The following is a 25,395-nucleotide window of genomic DNA, read 5'->3' as shown; positions in this document are numbered from 1 at the left end:
TAACTAGGTTCAGTGTTGCTACCTTGTTTATTTATTTATTTATTTTTTGCATGGCATCAGTTTGTCTTCCAAAGCTATGCCTATTTGTCATGTGGCTTCATATCCAAGGTAAACTCCCTTACAAGTTGGCAAAACAAAGTCAGCCCCTTATTTCCCAGTTAGTGGCTTCTTTTAGCCCCCTCTCTAAAACTGTAGTCTTTCTGATATTTACAAAGGATGAAGCCAGTGGAAATGTGGCCTTCTCTAGTTCTAAAGTGATATTTCAGTATGCAAGCTTTTCATAATATAATGTAAGGATCGGCCTCTATTCGGACAGAAGCTTTAAAATACTTGAGGGTCTATTGGAATGTATAAAATAGACTAAAGATAAAAGTACCTGCCCTGCTATGCATGGAGAAAAAACATTTATATATATATTTTCCTTCCTGTGTCATGTGTTTAAAAGAGGCCTAGAAATGCATGAAGGTTACCTGCCCCGATTAATTCTGGAGTGGAATAAACAAAGGATTAACAAGGCTTTTCAGTCATACTGCCAGTGACACTTTTAAGCAGCTTAATTTTATATGGACCCTTTAAATATTTTGAGGATTTGGTTCACTTTAGAAGGCCTATATTCAACTTGGACTATTAAAGCTGATCAAATGAATTGCTTTAGACACAATTTTCTGCTGCCGTTGGTAGGAATTGATTTAAACATAACTGGTGCACCACACTGCTCTTAAGCTACAAGCATTTTGTGATTATTATACTTTTTCAATTTGACAACTAGTTTTAATGGGATACCGTTGTGCAGATGACTCGCAGCTTGACTTATCCATTGTCAAGGACTGTCTGAGCCGTTTAGGATGAGCTTCCTCTTTCGAAGGTCTTCAACCCAATAAGAGTCTGCCTTGCCAAAATGCCACCTCGCACAGAAATGATAACTCTTAGTACAGCATGGATCTTGGTAATGGTACCCACCCTGTGGAACGCCTTCCCAGCAGATGTCAAGAAAATAAACAGCTATCTGACTTTTGGAAGACATCTGAAGGCAGCCCTGTATAGGGAAGTTTTTTATGCGTGATGTTTCACTGAAGTTTGCTAGAAGCACCAGAGTGGCTGGGGCAACCCAGTCAGATGGGCAGCATATAAATAAGAAATTATTATAATAATAAGTGGGCAGAGATGATGTGGGAGTTTTGAGTGGCTATAAAAGTTGGTATCCTCTCCATTGTGCCTAGGAACAGAAGTAGACCTTGCACCTATGCAAGGGAATGCTTCAAAAACACAAGGCTTGCAACATAAGGATAACATTTCTACAGAGGCCTATATGACAATTGGTACTCCATGCCATGTACTCAAATGTCAGCAACATTCAGAATACCACACACATAGAAACATAGAGTTGGAAGGGACCGTGCGGGTCATGCAGAACAGCCATACAGAACAGCCCCAGAACTCCCACCAGTTCTCAAATCACAATCTTTAACACTGTCCCTGAGCTTATTTTAGCATAGGGAATTGCAGTTTATTTTTTACAGCAGCAATTGTTCATCAGACTTTTCTGCCATTGCTCCTCTCCTACAAGATATAATATGGATGCCTGCTGTGAATCTTTCAGTAAGCATCTCTGCTTAGATGGCACCGCTAAACATAAGAGGTCTAATGCTTGAAATGCTTTGTGTTTCTGTCAAGGTGTCAACGGAAGCAGTGGCGGATAGACTTGCCAGCTACCAGTGTGGTAATCACCTTTCACAATGAGGCACGATCGGCTTTGCTTCGAACAGTTGTCAGGTATTTCTGAGAATAATTTCTTCACCTGCAAGGGGCTGCTCTAATGTGGTGATATATGGTGATAATATGAATTGAAATTCCTCTCTCTTTTTTTTAGTGTTCTCAAGAAAAGCCCGTCACATCTTATCAAGGAAATCATACTTGTAGATGACTACAGTAATGATGGTGAGTACTCATACAGGATTCTGCTCCTGAAGTCATCTCAAGATTAAAATAACATATTGAAATAGTTGTTGAACCTCTAGTGGATTTCTGTGTGGTTGTGGTTGGCACGTATTTGTCAGGGTCCTACCTAGTCTGTAGCAACCAAAGCTAACACTTTCTTTATGATGTCATGAATGAAATAGCTTGTTGTTGGCATCCATCCATCTTGAGAAACAATGGGGTGCACCCCTGGGGTTGTAGAAAAAGCTAACACCCTGCACAAATCCAGAGTGGTATCCCTAAGGCGGTTGGATGGCACCTTGTACACCTCCATCCAGCAACTCTTGCAGCCAAGCTGGTGCCAAGCATATTGCTCTGCTTTCCTTTGGACCCCATCAACAAGGCCAGGGTATGTGTGTCTTGTTGTCTGGGCAGCCCAGGACCTCCATACACACTGCCTAGCTTGCAACCCGGGGTTCAGTGCTGCTAATACAGCAATTTGACTTGTGATCACAAGCAATTGATCTATCTAGTTGCTTGAGCTGAGTTTCCATCTATTTATTTATTTATAGAGGGATTTATATACCTGTAAATCACACAACATATCACAGCAGCGTACCTTAAAAAGATGACAATCAAACAATAAAAACATTAAAAAACACTATTTAAAAGCAGAATGTTTAAAAACAAATTTAAGTCGTATTCAGCTGAATTTTTTTACCCATGCTCATAGTTATGTCCTGTAAAGCAGGTTTGCCCCAGAAAAGAAGTTATCAGGTATTTCTTAGCTCCAAAACCTGGGTAGTTGTAGGTCTTTGACTGTTACTCTCCCCATCTGTTTTTTGAGCCAACATGAACAAATGATTAACCAGTTACGCCTTTTTCCTCAGCTGAGGATGGTGCGCTCCTTGGTAAAATTGAGAAAGTGCGGATACTTCGAAATGATCGCCGGGAAGGTGAGCGTTTTGTTTTGAGTGGGGAAAATGTGAAGAATTCCAGGCAGAATTACTTTTGTTATTAGGAAAAACATGCTCTTGTTGCAGGTATGGTACGTAGAGAAATGAAATGCACTGAATAGAGCAGAAGAGGCAGCTATTTAATTTGATAGTCTTTTATTATTCTGTCTTCTGGCTCACTTTATAAATGCTCTCATTTCACAGTACTGGAGGCCTGGAGCCCTTCCTAAATCAACAGCTTCCTAACTATATAGAGGCTTTAGAAGTCAAGTGTGGAAAGCTGGTGGTCTAATTGCTTTGTTCTACTGCCATAAGTTAGAAAGAATGACTGTTCAGTTGCACCGCATCGTCGGTGCTCTTTATGAAAAACTACTGACTAAGTTACAAGCAGTTAAAATCCTGGCCTAGATATCTGCAAAAGATTGTAAAGCGCAAGTAGTTAAGCATTCAGAAGTATATGAATTAATGTTTGTATTTTCTTCCCTAATGGTAGGAGATGATTATTGAATCTTGCCTTGTAGGTGTAACATGTATTGTCAGAAAATAAAAAAAATGTAATTTGTAATACCAGCAGCAATAAAACCGTCAGCGGCATTCCAGTAGAATGGAAACTTTCAAAGTCAATGTTAATTTGTTCTCTGTGGATGGCTAGACCACGCTTTGTTCTAATAATAATAATAATAATAATAATAATAATAATAATAATAATAATGATGATGATGATGTTGTTTATTCTCTCCCCCCCCCCCCCCCGCATCTGACTGGGTTTCCCCAGCCAGCCCGAGTGGCTCTCAACAAAATATAAAAAAGTTATAAAACATCAATCATTAAAAACATCCCTAAACAAGGCTGCCTTCAGATGTCTTCTAAAAGTCAGATAGTTGTTTATTTCCTTGACATCTGAAGGGAGGGTGTTCCACAGGGAGAGCGCCACTACCGAGAAGGCCCAGAAGGAGTCTTTTCTACCCTAGACTCCTTTGCGAGGAAGGGTGAGCTAGAAATTAAATAAATTTATTGATTACATTTGATAACTGCTGTATTATCTACAAAATTCCTGTAACCGTGCAACATATACCCGAGGAGGCAGTTAAAAGATGGAAGGTATTTCCAGTTCATAGTCAGTAGTGGCATAGTTGCATCTGCAGGAACTTCTGTTACAAAGTTTGGACAAATTCATCATTCAGTGGCAGTATTCTAGTTTCTTATATTTTGTGAAGTTTAAATGATGTTCTTGTGCTGAACTTAAAACTTTGTTTTCTTTTGGAGTTCATAACATGTATAGATTGCTCACAAAGTAGCTTTAATGAAATGTTTGGCAAGATCAGGTAGAGGCATAAATAGCATTTCATTATTCACATCTCAATTGATTCCTGAGCTGAAAAAATGCACAGGGTTCTTAAAAAAAAGAAAAGACATGCATAATAATTGCACTATAAGATATTAAAAAGTATATATTGTAAGCTAGCCAAAAATATACAAAACCTTAGGTTTCAGCCATTGAGAAACAGAGTAATAAAATCAATAACCTGTCATTAAGAGCTGGATATGATGATTGATTACTACTATCTTATTAACAGATATTTGCAAATATGACGGAGAAAAAGAGAGAAGTATAGTCAGCTGAGGTTAACAGTAAAATTATTATATTGATCCTGACAAATGTATAGATCAGTATACGCCCAAATGCAACACTGACGATTATAAGCTGTATGTTCAAAGGCAGAAAGAGTGGCAAGTTATTCAGACCACTGGGTAGTGGAAGATGGGTTAAGGCACTGTGTTGTTGGGTTCGCACATAAAAATTATAATAGCTCCTAAGTTAAGGAGATAGTCAGCTTTCAATATTGCTATTGGATCATAATAAACATCTCTAAGAGAGCAGTATTAAAAAAAAAAAAATCAGGAGAATATGATCAGAAGAAAAGTTTTCCACTGGGCAAATGAAACAAAAAGATGGGAGGGAGTTGAAAAGTTCAAGAGGTAGAGGAGAGTGTTTTTGAAGAGATTTGTTGAACATGAAATGTGCAAGTAATTTTAAATTATATAATTTGCCTTTTCTAAGTTTTCCTTTATTTCTTACTGCAGTATCCCCCCCCTGTATATTCTCTATTTCTGAAACATGAGCATCATTTTGACAAGGAGTACTGGGGGTTATCTGTTAATAATGTGACTGCTTATTTATCCCAGATACCTTCCTTGTATAGTCATCATGACCTTATACTACCAAAATATATTATAAAATAATTTAAACTGGAGTTGATTTACAAAACATCCCATTGGTTTTGTTTAAACTGTGTGGTCTATACAATTTTTAACAGCTCATTAGTAGTGTTGTTCCCAGAGGCGTGAAGAGGGTTAAGGTTGTGAATATCTCGGCGTAAATTATTCTAAAATGTTCTTCCTATTATCAGTTTTATAGCAGAGAGGGACTGCCTAACACATAAGAATTAGAGCTAGAAAGTAATGAGGATTGCACTAGAATGTGTGATTACATCTAATTACTACATCATGGATGTTTGTAGTCTTTTCAGTCTTTATATGAAGTGATGCACACATGGGTAGCTTATTAGATGAACAAAGCACAATATGGTGTAGAGAGAAATAAGCAAATTAAAAATTCAAACTGCAATGCACAAACTTCTGTGTGAGGCTTGCAAGGCTATCTATCACACACTTTGGATGAATGTAAAAATGGAAACACTGTAAGATATCAAGGCTTATGTGTTTGCTGAAAGTTTTCCCCTTCCTCCTGTGTTAAGTGCTTCCAAGTAAACTAGTGATGGGCAACATTTCACTTTAGGTTAGTTTAGAGCTGGACTCAGCAGATAGAGCTGTTTCCCCCAAGCAAACTAATAATTATGTTAATTCAGAGCTCAGTTGGGGCTATGCTGTGCTCCTGTTTACACCCCTGGAAGTACAGCACTCTCTGATTCCCTAATTCTTCCCCCCACAGTCCCCTTATTATGGCGACTGCAGTGTACCACTTCAGGAGCAATGATAACGACGTGGAGGAAGGGAGATGCTCTCTTTCCTCGATGGTGCTTGGAATTTAGAATGCTGCTGCTGCAGCAGCAACATCCTGGGTACCAGGGATGCTGGGGAAATTATGTTTCATAATGTCCTTAGTACTTAGGAACTTGCTACAGCGGCACTCCTAATTTTCAGGCACCATGATGTGAAGAGGGGAGACTTCCCTCATTCCGCTGCAACCTCTGGATACGCACAGCGGGAAGTTGTTGGCCCAGTTTAGAATACCGGCACAAGTTCATCCACAAGCACACCAGATTCATGCTTCACACAAGGCAGTTGTGAATCTCAGTAACATGATAATAGGAAAGCCGAGTGTGATTGTATTAGTCACGAGAGAAGTTTATTAGGATCGGGTCTAATGGGCTGTCTAGTTCACTGTCCTGTCATCCAACAACAGCCACTGCTAGATGTTGTAGAAGGTGTAAGTATAGCAGGATGATAAGTAAACTCAATTGTTTTGTCTTTTGCCAGTAGTCTGATTCTTTTTGAACTGAATTACTAAACTGATGGAATAGTGAGCAACAAAAAAAGAAAGAAAAGAAATTGGCTAATATGTGGTCTTGATTTTCAGGTTTGATGCGCTCTCGTGTCCGAGGGGCAGATGCAGCACAGGCTAAAGTACTGACGTTCTTGGATAGTCATTGTGAATGCAACGAGCACTGGCTGGAGCCTCTTCTAGAGAGAGTAGCTGAGGTTTGTTATGAGGAACATAGACTATTGATCCATAAACACTGTTTTGTTTGAATTTTGTGGTGCTTAAAATCATTTGTAGTGGCTGTTTTCAATCTGCATCTCATTTCAAACCGCTCTTCCAAAATAATTCCCAGTGTACTAACTAGCATGCCAATTTGATACAAAGAGTTGTGAACTCCTGATTTCATCCATGGATAGTGGTTTTTTACTGTATTGTGAACAACCCTGTGATCCTAACTCGATGAAGGGTGGTCTGTAAATGAACCAAATAAATGAATGAAATGAAATTTGAAAAAGTAGTATTTCAGGCAGGGAGATTTGTACATTTTGCCCCTCACATGATTAGATCAGAATTGTTTGTAAATAATCATTGATTTAAAATAAAGAATTCCTGAGGGTAGTTCTTGGTTTAGTAGGACACACAATTAAACCTAGCAATAGTTGACATGTCAGCCAACAATTGATTTGACCTCAATTCTGTTAGGTATTAGGAAAGTGTTTGAAAACAATGGTTGTATCACAGTGCCATATTACTATAGCATAGTTACACTTAGGATACACGCTTAACCCATATCAAGAAGCATACCATAAGACTGGGAAAATTGCAGAAAAGGCAACCAGTGAACAAGGGTTTGGAGGTTCTTTCCAAGAAAATGTAGTCAAATTCCTTTGTGTTATACATTACTGTAAAGCTGATTATTTTAACAGCAGGCAAGTTTTGTCACTTCTGTTTGGTGTTACTTTGAATTCAGGAATTTTTTATATTATAATCAGCTATTGTTACAGACAGTTTGGAAATGGTTTACTTAATAACTGGCAATGATACTGGCAAACGTTATACAGTGGTACCTTGGTTTTCGAACATAATCCGTTCCGGAATACCGCTTGAGTTCCGAAACGTCCAAAAACTTAAAACGGAAGCCTCAAAATGGAAATCTCAATATGGAAAACTCAATACGGAAGCCGCATTTCCTGTTCAACTTCTGAGGCGAGTTTGAAAACCGAAGCATTTACTTCCAGGTTTACAGTGTTCAAGTTCCGAAACATTCGTCAACGGAGACGTTTGAAAACCGAGGTACCACTGTACTTTTATAGTAGCATTAGCAGTGCTTTTTTTCTAGAAAAATAGGTGCCTGTACTTGCCATGAAGTTGTTACAGTACATACTACACTTTTTAATAATAATAAAGAGAAGTGCCGGTACTGTGTACCCTTGAGTACTCCTGAGTACCCCTTGGGGGGGAAAGCACTGAGTGTAGGATAGGCAGTATAATAGGAGTAAGCATAATCTTGTTGTAATCATCATTACAGCTCTTTTTAGTCTTCATGTAGCCAAAACATCACTACCATACTCAGGAGGGAGGTATTGCGAGACTCAGGGGGGAGGGAGCCCCGAGGTATGCACAAGTATAAAACATCTTTATATTTAAAAAGTGCACATGTGTGCACTCACAAAGAGAGCCAGAGAGGAGGATGAACCGAGATAAACACGAAGGTGAGGGAGCTGGTGGGTGAAGCTGCTCACTTGCCTCAAGACCTGCATTTTTACCATTAAGACCTAACTGTGCTAGTTCTTGGCTCTGCTGGTTTTTGGGGGAGCAAACAAAAGGTGGAGGACTGAAGACCAAGCTGAAAAATACAGAAAGAGATGGGTTAGAGAGGCAAGGGACAAGGACTCAATGGAAGCAGAGGGAAGGGGGCCATGGAGCGAAGAAGAAAGAGGCAGGTCATAGGAGTCAAAGCAAGAAATGGAGGGCAGAGAAGATAGAGACAGAAGTGAGCAGTTCTGTGTGTCGTACACAGGATCTTTAGCACTTCCTTGCTTTTTCTTGCCTGCTTGGCGATCATGCACAGCCTAGACACAGAGGAATAGGCCCCCACTCTTTTTCGCAGGGCTCCCTGTGCCCCACAGCTACCTGGGGGTTCCTCTTGGTTGCCTTCTAACCTCCCTGGCACACATTTTATTGATAAATAGTTGTAGGGTTCCATAATTAGCCCCCCTCTGCTTTCCTGAACATACCCAAACAGGTTGGACTGTTCCTTTCCTTGTCTCCTGATCCATTTTATTTGGTGCCATCCCACTGTGTTGCCCTCACCCTTCCCCAGATCCTCATGATCCTCCTACCAGCTGGATTATTGGCCTTGGATGTGGGGGGAAATTCAAATTCCTGCTCAGATCCAAGGCTCACTTGAGGGTTCTTGATCAACTCATCTGCCTAATCTCTCTCCAACAGATGCATTAGAGGTTAAACACTTCTTATAGGAAAGATACAATACCAATAAATTTATGACTTTGCAGGCAGGTGCCATCAGCTTTGAGACTACTGCAGGGCCAGGCCTGCACAAATTACTGTTGCTTGCCATGTGAATGGTGCCTTCAGTATCCAGGTCTACTTTTCACATAAATAAAGTATAGAATGAACAATGGGGCTTGAGGACATAAGGAAAACTTAAATATAGAGAAATATTTTCTAGCAAATACATTTCAAGGGAGGGATAATTAGAAAAGTAGATTGCCTTTGTATGGATTTTGTGACAATTTCCATCCATTTCAAAAAGTTTTAACAACTTTCCGTCTCTGAATATTTTACACTGACTCCACCCCCTCCAAATATTTATTTTAGGACAAGACCCGAGTTGTGTCTCCTATAATTGATGTGATTAATATGGACAATTTCCAGTATGTGGGAGCATCGGCTGATTTAAAAGGAGGTATGTACTTTCACTGGAATATACGATCTTCCCAGGACCCCTAAATGTGAACACACCAAAGCATGTCAACACACAACACACGGCTGAAATCGTAAAAAGAGTTGGGGTGTTCTTATTGAAGCAGGTCTTTTATGGCATAGTTTTGCATGAATACCTGTTAAGTTAGGTTTGTTTTTTTTTATATAAAAGAAATGCTACTTTCTGAATTGAAAAATCTGATAGAAATCGCAGATCTTTATAATAACTTCACAAAAATGTAAGGCTATACTTAAGCCGTGAAAACAGAAGTGTTCAGGGGATATAAAGTGGGATGTTTCTACCTCAAATTTAAGTCCATATATGCCCGAGTAGCATGCATGGAAACAGAATATACGATGCATAGTTCTTTTGCTATTACTTTCTCTCTGTTAGTTGATTTTAAATGTTGCATTTGTATGAACTACATTTGTGTGAAGTTTATTGCTGTAATTAGCTTTGGAGATCTTTTGGAGAAAAAGAAGAACAAGCAGAATGTTCAGTATATCCCCACGCCTCGTAAGAGGGCTTCTGTAAATCCGAAACAGTTATCTTATAGTCCTGATCAGGCTTTACAAGGTCTGAACTGGATTTCGGGAAAGGGAAAAGGGAACAGAAAAGCCCTTTCTCTTCCCTTCCCATATCCTTGAAGCCTTCCCCTCAAAACCATTCATGTCTTCTAGTTTCAGATAATCATTATGAGCAGGTGATGGTGACTTAATTTCCTTATGAAAGGGGGGGAGACTTCTTTATGGTGTTGTCCATTTTAGCTGTACAAATCATCTTGGTACACAATTTCCATTTAGCCTTAAAGTAGGTGGAGCTTGTCTGATCAAATTGGGCTGATGCATCCATGTCAGATTACTTTCCTTAATCCTGCCAGCCCTTCAAGATATCTTATGCTCGATGTTTTTCGTTCTTGCTCCAGAAGAGCCCCCTAATGCCTGTTCTCGTGCAGACAACTTCTGGCTCAATAATAGCTGGGAAGCAGCTGCATTTATTCTACTGTTCGGATTAAGAACATTCTGTGCCAAATTGCTATTTGAAAAAGCATTTTAGTGATCACAACACTACAATTAGTGCTGTGTAAAATTAGTATGCAAAATGCTTTTCTGATGAAGGATCTAAGTACAATGAAAGTAAGTTGAGCTTGTATCTTAATTGGTATATTGCTTCCGATAGCCTACAGATCTGCTAAGCAGAGGAGGGCATATGAATAAGAACAGCACATGTATACACATGTAGAAAAAACAGTTGAGACTCATTTTGCTTCTATCATACTAATTAGCCTATTATGCACATGTTACCATTGGACTTCATTTTCAACTGAAATTCAGTGAATTATTCTGACACTTCTAACCAGTTTCAGTCCCCTTGTGTATAGTCTAGCAAGATAAGCAGAGTCCCTTAGCCTTAGGGAAATAAAATGGCTTCTTGTACAAAGTCTCAAATTACAGAAAAATATTAAAATGCTTCTGGACGGTGTTTAGGTATGACTTGGGAAATACGTATTCCAAAAGTATGCCGCTTTGCTTCTGGGGAAAATAAAATAATTCTTCATCAAAGGAAAGTTTGGAAATGCATAATTGTCTAACTTTTTAGGTGTCAGATATCCAGCAATTATAAAAGGATTATAAATTACACTTTTGTGGCACATTCAGAATATTCATTATTGCAATCATCTGGGGTAACAAGAATATCTGTCTCTCCTGTATTACATTTTTTTTTTTAAATAATTTTTTATTAAAGGTTTTTATAACAATAACAAACATATAACAAATACATAAACAGACAAAAACAAAAACAAAACAAAAAACATGTACCATTTCATATCTTAATTTCTTATACCTTTCTTCCCCGACTTCCTCATGCCTCCCTTTTCTGTATTCCAAATTCTTATCAATTACTCAGCAAATCTTCCCTTATTTTAATTTAAATTTAATCTAATCTCTCCTGTATTAAATTTAAATTGTGCTTTTCCACCCAGGAGAACAAGTTGAAGAACATGGTTCTTCCCCTCCCTGCTTAACTTCACAACAACCCTTTGAAGTAGGCTAGGTTGAGAGTGTGTGGCTGGCCCAAGGTCAGTCTGGGGCTTTCAACTTGGGTCTTCACAATCCTAGCCCTACACTGTAATCACTGATTCTTTGTTAGTTGAAGCTTGTCTGTAAGCTCCATATCAGCAGATTTTCTGTAACAGCTAACAGCTGGTCTCTGCGCATGTGGTCCTGGAGTTATGGTTAGTAGTTGCAAGCTATTTACAAGCTCCTAACCATAACTCCAGAATGCAGGTGGCTCTGTGGTCTAAACCACAGAGCCTAGGGCTTGCCGATCGGAAGGTCAGCAGTTCGAATCCCTGTGACGGGGTGAGCTCCCGTTGCTCGGTCCCAGCCCTTGCCAACCTAGCAGTTCGAAAGCACGCGGTGCAAGTAGATAAATAGGTACCGCTCTGGCGGGAAGGTAAATGGTTTGCCAGAAGCAGCTTAGTCATGCTGGCCACATGAAGCTGTCTGCAGACAAACACCATCTCCCTCGGCCTATAGAATGAGATGAGCGCCGCAACCCCTGAGTTGTTCGCGACTGGACTTAACTGTCAGGGGTCATTTACCTTTACCTTTAACCATAACGCCAGTAGTTATAGTTGCAAGCTATTTCTGACTGTTTTTGCAGAGCAGTGGGAATAATTTACGTCTCACAACTATTGTCCTAATTTAGCATTAGTAATTGAACAAATGCACAGGGAAAAGCAGCCTTAATTTCATTCTGATTTCCCCTAGCCCAGCCAGAGCGGAGGCAGCGGTCTCTCTTGCGCATCCCAGTAATGGGCTCTGATCTTGGTCACTTTGACCCTCTAAGTGCACACAGAGAGGAACAGACAAGCCAGGACCTCTGTATAATATCACATCTTAACCTGGAATTGTTACCTCGGTCTGTGGCCATTATTTGTTCTTGGCTCGCTCATTGTGCTTTGTTGCAGCAAAACAACACGGTCCCCGATTCATTCATAACACTGTTTCCTCTCTGCATCAGCAGAGAGGAAACAAACAACCTCAAAAGATGCATTTGTTGTTAAACCCTTAGCTGTTGTTTACAAACCGCACATGGTTCCATGTTACGTGAATGAGCTGGAAATCTCATGCATTCTTCCTGTTCTTTCATTCTCCTGCACAACAGGACTTCCACACTGTTTAATTTAATTTTAGAACCCTTGCTTGTCATTACATGCAAACGAGAAACCATAGATTAAAGCAAACTTTTGTCTGTTTTAAACCATGGGTCCAAAAACTAAAAGAAACAAAATGTTGTAATCTGCACTTTTGTAACTTTTTCTTTTCCCTCCCCACTGTCTCTTAGGCTTCGACTGGAATTTGGTATTCAAGTGGGATTACATGACACCTGAGCAAAGAAGAGCACGGCAAGGAAACCCAGTTGCTCCCATAAAGTATGTTCCTGCCACCACCCTTCCCCTCACAAAACAATGTTGTGGTTCTTAGTAAGTGCAACTTTGAGTTACCATCTCCCCAGGTTATGCTTGGCAGACTGCTCTTGAATTACTTTGCACATCACAAACTCTAAATGCAGGAGGAAAGTCTTGCAAATTAAAGTCTCAACTTGAAATATGGCAGGCTGGTACTTGAAGTCAAATATTGCTCACTGTGTATTAAATACCAGAGCTTTGCTGTGGTAGTGATATTGAGTTATCTGAGACTTACCACTGGAAAACATAACAAGGTATAACCTTCCGTTTAAGGTGAGGTTGAACTGCCCGCAAGGAAGGAGAAATTGAAAACTGTTTTATGAAGCTTAGTGATTTTCTGTTGTGCACAACATACCAAGAAAGTAATATAGAAAATTAGTTAATACAAGACTCCTTAAACAGTAGGGGTCTCACAAAACGGATAGCGTACTAATTTAATTCATTCTTTAGTTGCTGCTTTACCCAAATAGCATAACGTGAGCATACAAATTATTCTTGTGTACACAGTTTGATTCTTATTACTATTGAACTTTTAAACTATTAACTTCTAAACCAAGGATGGCTAACCTGTGAGCAATCTCTGGCCTCCCAGAAGGGTTTCTGGTGGGTCTTTGGGGACCCCCTCAATTTTTGCAGCTTTTTTATTATTATTATAATGGCACTGAGACTGTGTTCCTTGGCTGTTTGTGTTTTGTTGTTTGGCAGGGCTGAATTTCCTTTGTGCAGTCACTGCAAGAGGCAGCTGCCACTTCCTTTATTAAGAGCTCCTTCCTCTTTAAGGAGCTTCTGCAATGCTTAGCATCCTTTGTGCCAATGCCTAATGAATGAAGACATATGTCTGTTCCCTAGAGTAGCTGAAGTCACTGGCTCTTGCTGGGCAGGATGAGCAGATATGGTTATCTAGCTCAAAAACAGAGATTTGCTATGATCTTGCAATGGATTGCTGGTGGTGCATCCTTCCCTTCCTTTTCCCTTGTCAGCCCCTTCCCAGAAGGGAGCAGCACTCTGAAGCAAACAAAACGTAACACAGCCAACATATCATCCCTTAGCCTTCTAAGGATGAGCTTCCCCCTTCCCTTGCATTCCGCACCCACTGCCTGCGGGGAGGAAGAGAAGATGCAAGTTTGGAATGAGAGTGGAGCCAGGCTGCTGAGACTGGTCCCAGCTGCACTTTGCATCTCCTTGGGATCAAGGGAAAAAATAATCCAAAAAAGAAAGGTTGAACGTGCAAAGTGCAGTCCTTGTGGTTGCTGCTTTGATTTACCCCCCAGGCAAGGTGTTTTCCCAGCTTGACTCCCCTCCCATCTCAATTTGTGCCTGATACTGGCAAGTTTGGTTTTTGTTTTCAGTTTAACGTGTTTTCAAAAACAGGATTCATTTTTAGCTTGGTGTGGTTGAGTGCCCCACACCCACCCGCCGCCAGAAATAAAATGGCAGCAGTCTGAACTTTACATGGCAAATGAGAGCAGCCTCTGGGGTATGTGGTTTGCATGAGCTGGTGTGTGGATTGTGTGAGAGAGCAAGAGAGGGCTGTCCACACCCACTTTGGCCACACCATGGTATGTACCCTTCAGAGGGCTGGCCAAGGGTGAATAGATAGTCCTTGGGCCAAGAAACGGTTAGCCACCCCTGTTTTAAACTGTTGCACTGTGTGTGTTCCATGCAGATCCTAAATTTAGTTCTCTGCATAGAACGCTCTTTCACGGGATATCTGCCTTCACTTTAAATTAATGTAAATTTCCTTTCCTTCAGAATGATACACTTAAAAGTTGGCAGGGGATCTCCTACAATTCCAGTGGTCAGAGGTGTGGGATTTGTGTGCCACATAAGCTGCTATCCCTCTCCATGAACACAAGAAGCAGAATAACCAAATGTACATAACTCATATCTAAGGCGAAGCATGTTTTGAGCAGAATATGCGTTATCCTGAATTTAAATCGATAAATGGGATAGATTTGTATGTTGGTTTGTAAAATACTTAAAGAACTTCAGAGGGCAAAGAGTTATATTTTCACATATCTTAAGCTATAACTTGCTCTAGGGCACATCATACTAATTTATGATAATATGCAGGAGCAGGAAGGAGCCTTAACAAGCCTTGGACTCGCACGCTTCTCCCCCACTTCTCTCTGCACAGTCCAAAGGAAGACTGCAGCAGAATTCACTTTCAGTTTGAATTTCCGCTTCTTGTATAATCTGAACTAGGGATCCTAGTTTCTGGCTACTTATGGTCTGTTTCAGAACAAGCGTGCAGATAACATTTTTCAATTTCTAGGAATAGCCACTTCTACTTCCAAGAAATCTGAGAAATGGTTAACCAGGAATCAGTTTTAACCACATTAGTTACGTGATAACATGTTTCAGAGTGGTAGCATGTTCAGATAGCTAGAACTGAGCAAAATGGCCTATTTAAGGTATGAACAGAAAATGCTTTGTTGAAGAGTCTTCGTATCCAATTATCCTGTGCCAGTATGTAATGTTCAGTTTCCCTCTTTTATCCCTCCTGTCTCTTTAGAACACCAATGATAGCTGGTGGACTCTTTGTGATGGACAAATTTTATTTTGAAGAGCTGGGAAAATATGATATGATGATGGATGTATGGGGTGGAGAAAATCTAGGTAAGAATCTTTCTGCATCGAATTCTCTCTTGAAGAAAAGCAAATTATACTGTAATCTAATTTTTGTGAGTTCATGGCCTTTAGTTCACTGTCTGGAGTGGGTTAAAATGACAGCTAATACTTTAAGTGGATTATTGGCAAAAATTCAGCCACAACAGGGCTGCATTCTAAAATTAGAGCTTTATGTTGAAAAATAAAAGCTGAGAGGACTTCTTTGTACAAGGGAGAAGCAGACAAAAACTAAAGGGATTTTAGCCTTTAAACAAGTCATGCATAATTTGGAAACACCATTCTGTGTTAATTAAAATGTTGCAAAAGTGTCTCATTTAGCAGGGTTTAAAAAAGGTTCCACACTTTTTAAAACTTAAAGTTGGGCACACACAGTTCATGGGTTTAATTTTCTTGTGAATACTTTAAGAAATCTATTGTAAAGTCGTTACTTGAGGGATGAGCTAATTAATTTTGATTATCATTCCTAGTAGACACTTGGCACCTTAGCCAAAGATGGATTGTGATTTTATAATTCTATTACATCGTCAAATATTGATCCCACCCCATGCCCACTTTAGTTATTGGTCCTTATTTCAAGGTGTTAATGTAAGAGTCAAGAAATGCGAATGTCCACATAGTTATGGTAGCCTATTGAATGTTGGAATTTAAACATTTTTAATTACCTAATTGTAAGTGGGTGGACATTTTAAATAATTTGTACCGATGACATAAGCTTTTCCTTTTTACTGTATTAGGAAAGAAAGGGAGTAAATTAACCTGATCCAAAATGGGAATTTGAGAGGTGAAGTAGCAGGTTTGCCATAAGTGTTGACATGAGGGGCACATAAAAATAGCACAGGGTAGAAAGAACTGGAACAAAAGTAGCAATTTTGTTCTTATTGATTCTGAGGGAAGTGGTTGCCATCTACACTGCTGCAGTATACAAGAATATAGAAACCACGTGGGAGAGACAAGCTTGATTCTTGCACAAATGGGTCCCACCACCCCTGACATTGATGTGTTTCTTATCATTCATTCTTGCTCTTCTAGTGTGATGTTGCTTCAGTGTGCACAAATTGCTGAAGCAAAATGGGATAATAACCTCAGAAGACTAGGCAACCGCACTGTTTCCATAGCCTACAAATCCATATTAAAGAACAAAAAAGGAAAGAAAATAAATGGAAAATGTTGATTCAGATATTCCTGCGGATTTGTGCATGCACAGCCCCTCTCCCATCACAGTATTTCCTTTTGTCAATCAAGTAATAAAAACTCTCCCAACTCCCTTTTTTCAGGATACAAGAAAATCCCGAGAAATTTCCAGGGATTTAAAAATATACATACTGTGCATGCGTTGCGGGCAGTAGGAATGTTTGGAGGAACAGAGAACTATTTCTGCATTCTTGTCTTCTTCTTCTTTATTATCTATTGCTTGTTTCCCAATGACAGAGATTTCATTCCGTGTTTGGCAGTGCGGAGGGAGCCTAGAAATAATTCCATGCAGCAGAGTTGGCCACGTGTTCCGAAAACAACACCCTTATACCTTCCCAGGAGGAAGTGGTACCGTTTTTGCAAGGTAACGGTCAAGAGATTGCTTTTAGTAAACCAATGGAACCAAAGATGATTAGCTTATAATTAGCTGTCTGAGCTCTTTATCAAAGAGTAAAATGCTATTGAGGCTTTTTAAAAAGTCTTTGCAGCTTAAACTACTGTCAGAATAACTAAATGAGCTAACCTTTAGCAAACATTCCCTGGTATGGGGCAAAAATTCTGTGCTACACTGGTGGTATAGTTTTTCTCCTTCAAAGACCAATGACATCAGTCGAAAAGGTTGTTGAAGAAAGTAACCATATTATAGAAAAGTGCTGGGATACAAAATCAATTTAGGGAATTCCGATATTACCAGTATCGATGATCAAACCAACCAACCAACCATTGAAAATGTGACAAGTCCTAATTGTAGTTAGAAGGTTTAGGGGTTGATCTCACTGATACAGCAAATCTTTTAGAAGTTAATTTCAGGCCAGTGTAGAAAAAGCAAAGATGAACATGACTAGTTAGGCCTACCTAGCTACCATGTTCAAGGTTAGGAAGGGCAGTAGTCAGAAAAATGAAAGTATATTGCCAAATATTTGTGTAAGTACTTCCACCAATAATGTTTATTTTATTGCCTGTTAAGATAAAATAGAAGGTTTTGAATAAATTCCAGTGAGCATGAATCAATATATATTGAATTAATAAAGGTCTTTGGATTTCAGCATGTTTCTATGGCAACGAGAAAAAATTGGGAGTCAAAATGTAGCCAAATATGTCAGAGTTGTTAGTATAAAAGAGGAAGAGCGCACATATGCCCATATTTGGTATCAAGGTCCTTGGGTTAGCTAACACTGATCAGATGCTAAGTGTATCAGAAGTATAGTAGGACATGAGATCAAAATGAATCCTCAAACAATATTACTGGGAGCAATAAAAAGACAAATTGGAAAGGAACATGTCGTGCTACTTGTGAACATGTTAACCTCAAAATGTATCTTACTGACAACAGCACAGAAATCAGTTTTTCTACAAACGCTTGGTCAATGGAGAAGGAAGATCCTCATTTTTTTGAGCAAGATCATGACCTAAAGGAGGGAAAGAATGAAACTTGTCTATTATTTTGGTTCCTGCAGCATCTTTAATGTTCAAGGATCTGCGGTACTCAGATAGGAAGGGAATAAGGACCCTGCCACATTAATAAGAGCAAAAATAACATAACATACTGAATTATATTTCCAGAAATACACGTAGAGCAGCAGAAGTCTGGATGGATGAATACAAAAATTTCTATTATGCAGCAGTGCCTTCAGCCAGAAATGTACCTTATGGCAAGTAAGTGTAATTACTCCTTTCCTATTGTTAGTGCGTTTTGAGATTGCCTTTCGGAAGTGGCCTGGATTTAAAATATTATAAAGTTAATGCTAAAAGTATCGTTGACTATAGAAATACAGTTTCACATGTCTCCAGAGACGGGCATCAGTGAAGGTTTCAGTCCCACCTTATGGCCAAAGATAAGAAAGATTTGAGGGAAGCTCCCAGAATCCAGAATTTTCTGCACCTAGCTCTCTCCCTTAAGGGAACTTTGCTTCCTGGCCTCTCAGGCTCCTCCTTGCTGCTCTAGTGGTAGTCGGCTTGCCAGAGAATGTGGCCTCAGGTGGCACTAACCAACTTGTAATCTGCGGAGCAACACAAAACCTGAAAGCCACTGAGGCCTTCTGTAGGGGAAGCGGCAAATGGATGTGAAGCCAATTGCTCTTATTATCTAGGAATGCCTCCTAGCAGCACTCAGACCTCCTGACTGAGGCTAGTGACTGCCCCATTCCTTATAAAGAGTGAGGGCTTGAGGATACTGTGTGACAACTCGCAGCGTTCCCTTTTAGAGGTTTTGCATTCTCCCCGGTCCTCTGAGGATGGGCAGTTTATGGTTTTGTGTTGTTGTTTTTTAACTCCTTCCCCCTCCCCTGCATCCCTCTATTCAGTCCGTTCAGTCTTCTGTGCCCAATAAAATCCCTGTTTGAAGTGCTCTACAAACTGCTTCTCAGGCTCCTATCTTTCAGCTTACTACTGACATTCTCACAACAAATAAAGGAAGCTTTGTTGGCAGATACGTATGTGGAGCTAAGGGGTCACATTACTGCTATCCTTTCTGACTTCCCTGTGGCAAAACCTACTTCTGTCTTGCCTTCACAGAACGGACAGCGTGATCAGTCACAGCTCCACAACAAAAGGGTCTCCCATCCACATTAAGCCTCCACATTGGGCTGAACTTGCTCCAGACTCCCGTAACCCTTTTGACATTTCCCAAGGGACAGCTAATATTTATCCATTATTGCAACACCCTCCTTTAGCCACCAGTGTTGGGCTCACTGGATCCCTTCGTTAACCCCAAATATGATCCAGGGGAGTGGAGTGAGGGATCTCGGGTGGAAGAAGAAACCTCATACTTTCTATTTAACATGTTCCTCACTCAAGCTCTTCTCCAGCAACAAGAGAAAGAAGCGTTGGTTCACACCTGAAAGGTAGTTCTGTGTTGCTGGGTGAGGGGCATCAGGTCTCGCCCTGTTTTTGGCTGCTCCAATTAATCACCATAGTTTATCCAGCTTAACATGCTTTCCCCATTTAGTTATTGTTGGGGAAGTGGGCATTTGTTCTCTCGGTGTATGTTTCTGTGTCTTGTCTGAGCAACCTGTTGGAGCTTGGCTAGGACTCTGGGAGCTTTCCCTCAAGTTCTCTTTTCTGCCTTTGACCACAAGGTGGCACTCTGAGTGATGCTCTTCGTCCAGCAACACAGAACTACCCTTGAGATAGGAACCAATGGTTCTTTTTAGATTGTGCCAATTTAAATATAGCTGATAAACACTGTTTCTCTCAATAGTATTCAAAGCCGAATGGAGTTGAGAAGGAGACTTAACTGCAAACCATTCAAGTGGTATCTTGAAAATGTGTACCCTGAGCTAAGGTGAGTCATCTATTTTATACAAATGATGTTTGCTGTTGCTTTTCAGCAAATTGGGGAGTGGGAACAACATTATCCTTTCCTCATTTAACTTTTATTTTGTCGCTTTTGTCCATCTGTTTTAATACCTTCAAATGCAGCTTGTACATCAAGTGTGATAGTATTGCTAGGAATAGGTTTGCTGCTTTTGTAAATCCACGATACACTAAAAACACAACACATAGCATATATATGTTTGTTTGTTTCTTTATTTATTTCATTTCTATCCTTCCTTTCATTTAAGGCAGGCTTCCTCAAACTCGGCCCTTCAGATGTTTTTGGCCTAGAACTCCCATGATCCCTATCTAGCAGGACCAGTGGTCAGGGATGATGGGAACTGTAGACGCAAAACACCTGGAGGGCCAGGTTTGCCTATGCCTGATCTAAGGAGCTCAAAGTGGTGTCCTGTACTGTTGGCCGGGCCAGGAAGCAAAGTTGCCTTTCTGCCATTTGGCCTAGGCTGGAATAGGAGGCTGCTTCAGAGGCCAGCCACTGCTTGCCAATCACAAAAGCTAACATTTCATGTCCCTATTCCCATCTGCACCTAAAAAGCAGCTGAAGATTGGAATATACAAACCCAGATGGCTTACTAGACTGGGCCCCAACCACAAAGTTTCTGGTTCAAGCTATGCATTTCCCATACTATATAAAAGTCACATGGATAATTTTTTTTCTTCTGTGTGTGGTCACTTCTAGGGAAATAATCTGGAACTCCTTATTTCTTATCAACTCCTTATTTCATACTCGTAATTACTAAAGTAGATAGAATCCCTGTTTTTCCTATTGTGCATATAAATGTGAATTTAACAGGGTGGGGTGAAAAGACATTGAGGAATAACTAATTCATGTTTAGTTAAGGGAGTTTCTGCCCTGACAGTACTTTAAACCAGATCAGTGTGAAGTAATTTCTCATCTCTTGTCAATTGTCATTCTGGATGCAGTTCAGTTTATTTTAGCTGCTTCATCAGGTGTGTTATGGGGAGAAAGGGATTTGAAAGAATATTTTGAATGCCTATATTAAAGGATACAAGGCAGAGAGATGCACAGCACATTGAGTATTTTTCTGCTCTCTGCTGTACCTCCATAACTGTGTTTGAAGACCTGCTTATTGGAAAACTTCCTGTGGTGCAGTTGGCTGCTGTTGCGTCATTTATCTTCAATTCCAGGGGAATTTAAAATGCCGTTTTGGGGGAGGCTGAAAGAGCTACCAACAGGAAAGCTCTAGAAAAGAATTGCATTGCGTTGCCTCTGAATTTTACTCAAACATGGTAGTTTTTAATATTGAAGGATGCTTGGAATTCTAAACTGCTTTGTGGTGTTTTACTTTTCAGGGTACCTGATCACCAAGATATAGCTTTTGGGGCCTTGCAGCAAGGAACCAATTGCCTTGACACTTTAGGCCATTTTGCAGATGGCGTTGTCGGTGTTTATGAATGTCATAATGCCGGGGGAAACCAGGTTAGTAATCACAGGTTCATAAGTGGCAATAAATTAAATTCACTACATGCTAGAAACAAGACTGATGGGAAAAATCACATTTTATATTCTTTATTACGCCAAAGAAAGTAGGTTTATTACTATATTACTCTTTTAAGTCTTTCAGACCTGCCTATTTGGAAATTCATTGTTAAATTGTGTTTTGCTCACTTTTCCTTCTGATGTTTGCCAAATATGGCTTTCCGTTTGTGTTAAGGAGATATGACATGACAAACGAAAGGATACTGGATAATTTAGCTTTTGTGGGCTGTAAATAGGCTTAACTTCTCATTGTTTGTGCAGATACAGAAACTTAACATATAGACATTTGAAGTATTACTTCATCCTTCTGAGACTTGGCCTGCAAGCATTTTTTTTTTCATGTTGAGGATAAGGTGGGTGAATGAATGGGTTGCGTGTATATGCGTGTGAGAGAGACATTCTTACTTTTAGAACACGGATTTCCATTAACAGCTCTTGAACCTCATGGTTAAACATAATTGAACAGCTACCAATGAAATGGTGCCTTAAACAAGAGAACACAAAGCTGACATTTTCAAAATTCATGCCTTTTTGCTTCACGTTGAGATGATGTGCAGAAGTGATGTCAATAAACTTATGTACCGTATTTTTCGCTCTATAACGATCACCCGACCATAACACGCACATAGTTTTTAGAGGAGGAAAATCCGTAGGCATGCCACCCATAGGCATTCCCTCCATAACACACACAGACATTTCCCCTTACTTTCTAGGAGGAAAAAAGTGAGTGTTATGGTGCAAAAAATACGGTATTTATTTCCATATCCCATGCAGTGCATGGGGATAGTTTGGCTGAGTGAAAAGAAATAAAATATCTGGCATGGCTACAGGAGCACAAATTCCATAGGCTGAAGGGGAAGTGGAGCATGCATACACAACAGACCTCAAGCAATGGATGCATTAAGTACCTGTGGTCATCTTTTCCTGCAGCAGAGTTGCAGTCAAATTGTTCTCATCTTGCAACTTAGCACTGCAACTTCAGTTGCTTTTTCTCCCTTGGCTTGTGAAGGTCATTGTTTGGGAATGGCACCATCTTGTGGTCAAAGGCAGGAGTGGAACTTAAGGAAAGTAGGCAGTTCCCACAATTCAGATCACTCCTGCCTTTTTGTCAAAGCAGAACGCTTTCCTTTAGCTCCTGGCCCTTCTCCTTAAGCATGATAATTTTATCTTTTTTCTCACTGCAGCCATTCATTAAATGCTTCCTCCTTGTTCCATTCTCCTCTTGGCTACCCATGCTGTCTGCAACACAGAAGCCCTCATTCTCTGCAGCCCTCCTTTCCCTCCAGCCTAGCCTGCTAATTTCTTCCACAGCCTTTTTTCTACATTTGTTTTGCCTCAATCCTTTTCCACACTGTCTCCCTCCCTCCCCATTCGCTGTGAGTGTTGCTCCATTTTGGAAATACTTTAAGCTGCCCCAATAGTTGAGGAGCGAGTCTCCACTTAGGCGTGTCAGATCATGTGGGAAATAAAATTAAGCTGATGGAATGAAAACCAAGAATAATTGTTCGTTAAACGTACAACCTTCTACTTGGGAAAGATATGCTTGTAATACCCTTTAACATCTCATGCTTCACGTAGTTTTTCAGTATTTTCATTCAGGGGCTGACTTGCACATTAATCATTTTAAAACACTGTTACAAAATGGCTTCTTTGCCAAACCCCATTAGTTAAGTCAATTGCTCAGTGGCACCTTCGTCCTAATCTGACTCCTAGTACAATCAGATTTCATTTGCTGCCACTTCCCAGAAGTAGGCTGCATGTTTCTTTACTGAAAATGAAGTGGCGCTGCTGCAGTTCTGCATTTGAAATATTCCTATGGAAGAGCTGGGTTCTTACAGTGTAGTTAGCAGAGAGGTCGATCTTGATCATCTCCAATGATGGAAAACTGCACTTCAAAGCAAGTTGGAGATGGAACAAGACCCTCAATATGCATTGCCTGTGTGAGTGATAGTCATCAGAAATGGCCTGGTGTATGTGCTGAAAGGGACGCGGGTGGCGCTGTGGTCTAAACCACTGAGCCTCATGGCCTTGCCGATCGGAAGGTTGGCGGTTCAAATCCCCGCAACGGAGTGAGCTCCCATTGCTCTGTCCCAGCTTCTGCCAACCTAGCACTTTGAAAGCACATCAGTGCAAGTAAATAAATAGGTATTGCTGCGGCGGGAAGGTAAACGGCGTTTCCGTGCGCTCTGGTTTCCGTCACTGTGTTCCGTTGCACCAGAAGCGGTTTAGTCATTCTGTTCACATGACCTGGAAAACTGCCTGTGGACAAACACCGGCACTCTCAGCCTGAAAAGCAAGATGAGCGCCGCAACCCCATAGTCTCCTTTGACTGGACTTAACTGTCCAGGCAAGCTTTACCTTACATGCTGAAATACAGGTTTTATAAGAGAGATGGGTATAAAATGTCACTGGCAGTTCAAACGTTGTCTATGAGTCTTTCCTGTTTCTTACTTTCTTAGGGGTGAAGCAAAACCTTAAAATTCATTCAGTACATTTAGGTATTCCCAGAAGGTAGGATCCAGCTGTATGATATTGTGCTGTACCGCCAGCAGAGGGCATTATAGGACAACTTTCTCCAGTTCATCTTAAAAGCAGTATTGCACTTCCAGATTCACAATTCCAGGATTAATATTGGATTCCAAAGCACCATCTAAAATCATTGGGGCAGAGTTCTCAAATGTTTCTCCCTAGGTAGAGGGGGGGAGAGAGGGAGAGTGAGAGAGAGGGAGGAAAATCAGCAATTTGCATTTCATAACAGACACTTCTGTCTTTGTAAGAGCCTTTTCTTATATTAGAAGAATTTTGTAACCATCAGGTAAATGAAATGTTTTGCAAACATTCTGCATGAATATAACTATGTCTCATTTCCTTTCTGTTGCAGGAATGGGCCTTAACAAAGGACAAGTCAGTGAAACATATGGATTTGTGCCTTACTGTTGTAGACCGAGCTCCTGGCTCACTCATAAAACTTCAGGGCTGTAGAGAAAATGATGGTAGACAGGTCAGTACACAGAATACAGCCTGTGCAAATAGGGCTGAGAACACACCAATATCATGTGCGCCCTTGTAGATAGTTATTCCTCTTCCCTGTGCTTTGTTCTTCCACCTACCTTTCCATAAGATATTATATATGTCTGCTGGATTTCTGGCAGTAGAGCAGTGTTGAATCACTTTGCCCATTGGGTTGGCTGCTGTGAGACTCAAATTTGTATTATTATTATTATTATTATTATTAGTAGTAGTAGTAGTAGTAGTATACTAACATGAGTTTGACCAAACTGTGGGAGGCAGTGGAAGACAGGAGTGCCTGGCGTGCTCTGGTCCATGGGGTCACGAAGAGTCGGACATGACTAAACGGCTAAACAACAACAGTCGTAGTATACCGCCCTTCATACGTTGATTTTAGGGAAGTTCACAGCATATAAATGCAACATAAAACAATAAATACATAATAAAAACAAAACAATAACCCCCTCACCCACTTGCACAAACACATTTAAGAAGAATAAGAAGAATAAGAATATTTATACCCCGCCCATCTGGCTGAGTTTCCCCAGCCACTCTGGGCAGCTCCCAATCGAGTGTTAAAAACAATGCAACATTAAATATCAAAAACTTCCCTAAACAGGGCTGCCTCCAGATGTCTTTTAAAAGTAAGATAGTTGCTTATTTCCTTGACATCTGATGGGAGGGCATTCGACAGGGCGGGTGCCACTACCGGGAAGGCCCTCTGCCTGGTTCCCTGTAACCTCACTTCTTGCAGTGAAGGAACTGCCAGAAGGCCCTCAGCACTGGATCTCAGTGTCTGGGCTGAATAATGGGGGTGGAGATAGGATGTTATTCAGCCAAAGGCCTGGTTGAAGCGCTATATAATGGTAGGTGCCAGGTAAGCCTCTCTGGGGAGAACATTCCACAAACAGTAGAACTGATGGCTGG

General features: G+C 40.4%; 2 protein-coding genes across 2 annotated transcripts in view; one reads left to right on the top strand and one right to left on the bottom strand.

Annotated features, from left to right (window-relative positions):
* GALNT2 (polypeptide N-acetylgalactosaminyltransferase 2) overlaps positions 1-25,395 on the top strand; it is a 64,029-nt gene that overhangs the window by 35,619 nt on the left and 3,015 nt on the right. The window contains exons 4-15 of the mRNA XM_083606057.1: positions 1,675-1,773; positions 1,871-1,938; positions 2,808-2,873; positions 6,475-6,596; positions 9,220-9,307; positions 12,677-12,764; positions 15,316-15,419; positions 16,860-16,986; positions 18,186-18,278; positions 19,822-19,905; positions 21,273-21,399; positions 24,341-24,460. Coding sequence (XP_083462183.1) covers positions 1,675-1,773; positions 1,871-1,938; positions 2,808-2,873; positions 6,475-6,596; positions 9,220-9,307; positions 12,677-12,764; positions 15,316-15,419; positions 16,860-16,986; positions 18,186-18,278; positions 19,822-19,905; positions 21,273-21,399; positions 24,341-24,460 — 1,186 coding nt within the window. The remainder of the gene's footprint in view (positions 1-1,674; positions 1,774-1,870; positions 1,939-2,807; positions 2,874-6,474; positions 6,597-9,219; positions 9,308-12,676; positions 12,765-15,315; positions 15,420-16,859; positions 16,987-18,185; positions 18,279-19,821; positions 19,906-21,272; positions 21,400-24,340; positions 24,461-25,395) is intronic.
* The window catches only part of LOC310759185 (uncharacterized protein), a 146,547-nt gene continuing 127,758 nt past the window's right edge, over positions 6,607-25,395 (bottom strand). The window contains exon 5 of the transcript XR_014546242.1: positions 6,607-6,617. The gene's annotated coding sequence lies outside the window, so the exon portion shown is untranslated. The remainder of the gene's footprint in view (positions 6,618-25,395) is intronic.

This window comes from Podarcis filfolensis, assembly GCF_964270895.1.
Source record: "Podarcis filfolensis genome assembly, chromosome: 3".
Lineage (NCBI taxonomy): Eukaryota > Metazoa > Chordata > Lepidosauria > Squamata > Lacertidae > Podarcis > Podarcis filfolensis.
Note: the sequence above shows the minus strand (reverse complement) of the source record. Positions and strands in the feature narration are given on the sequence as shown.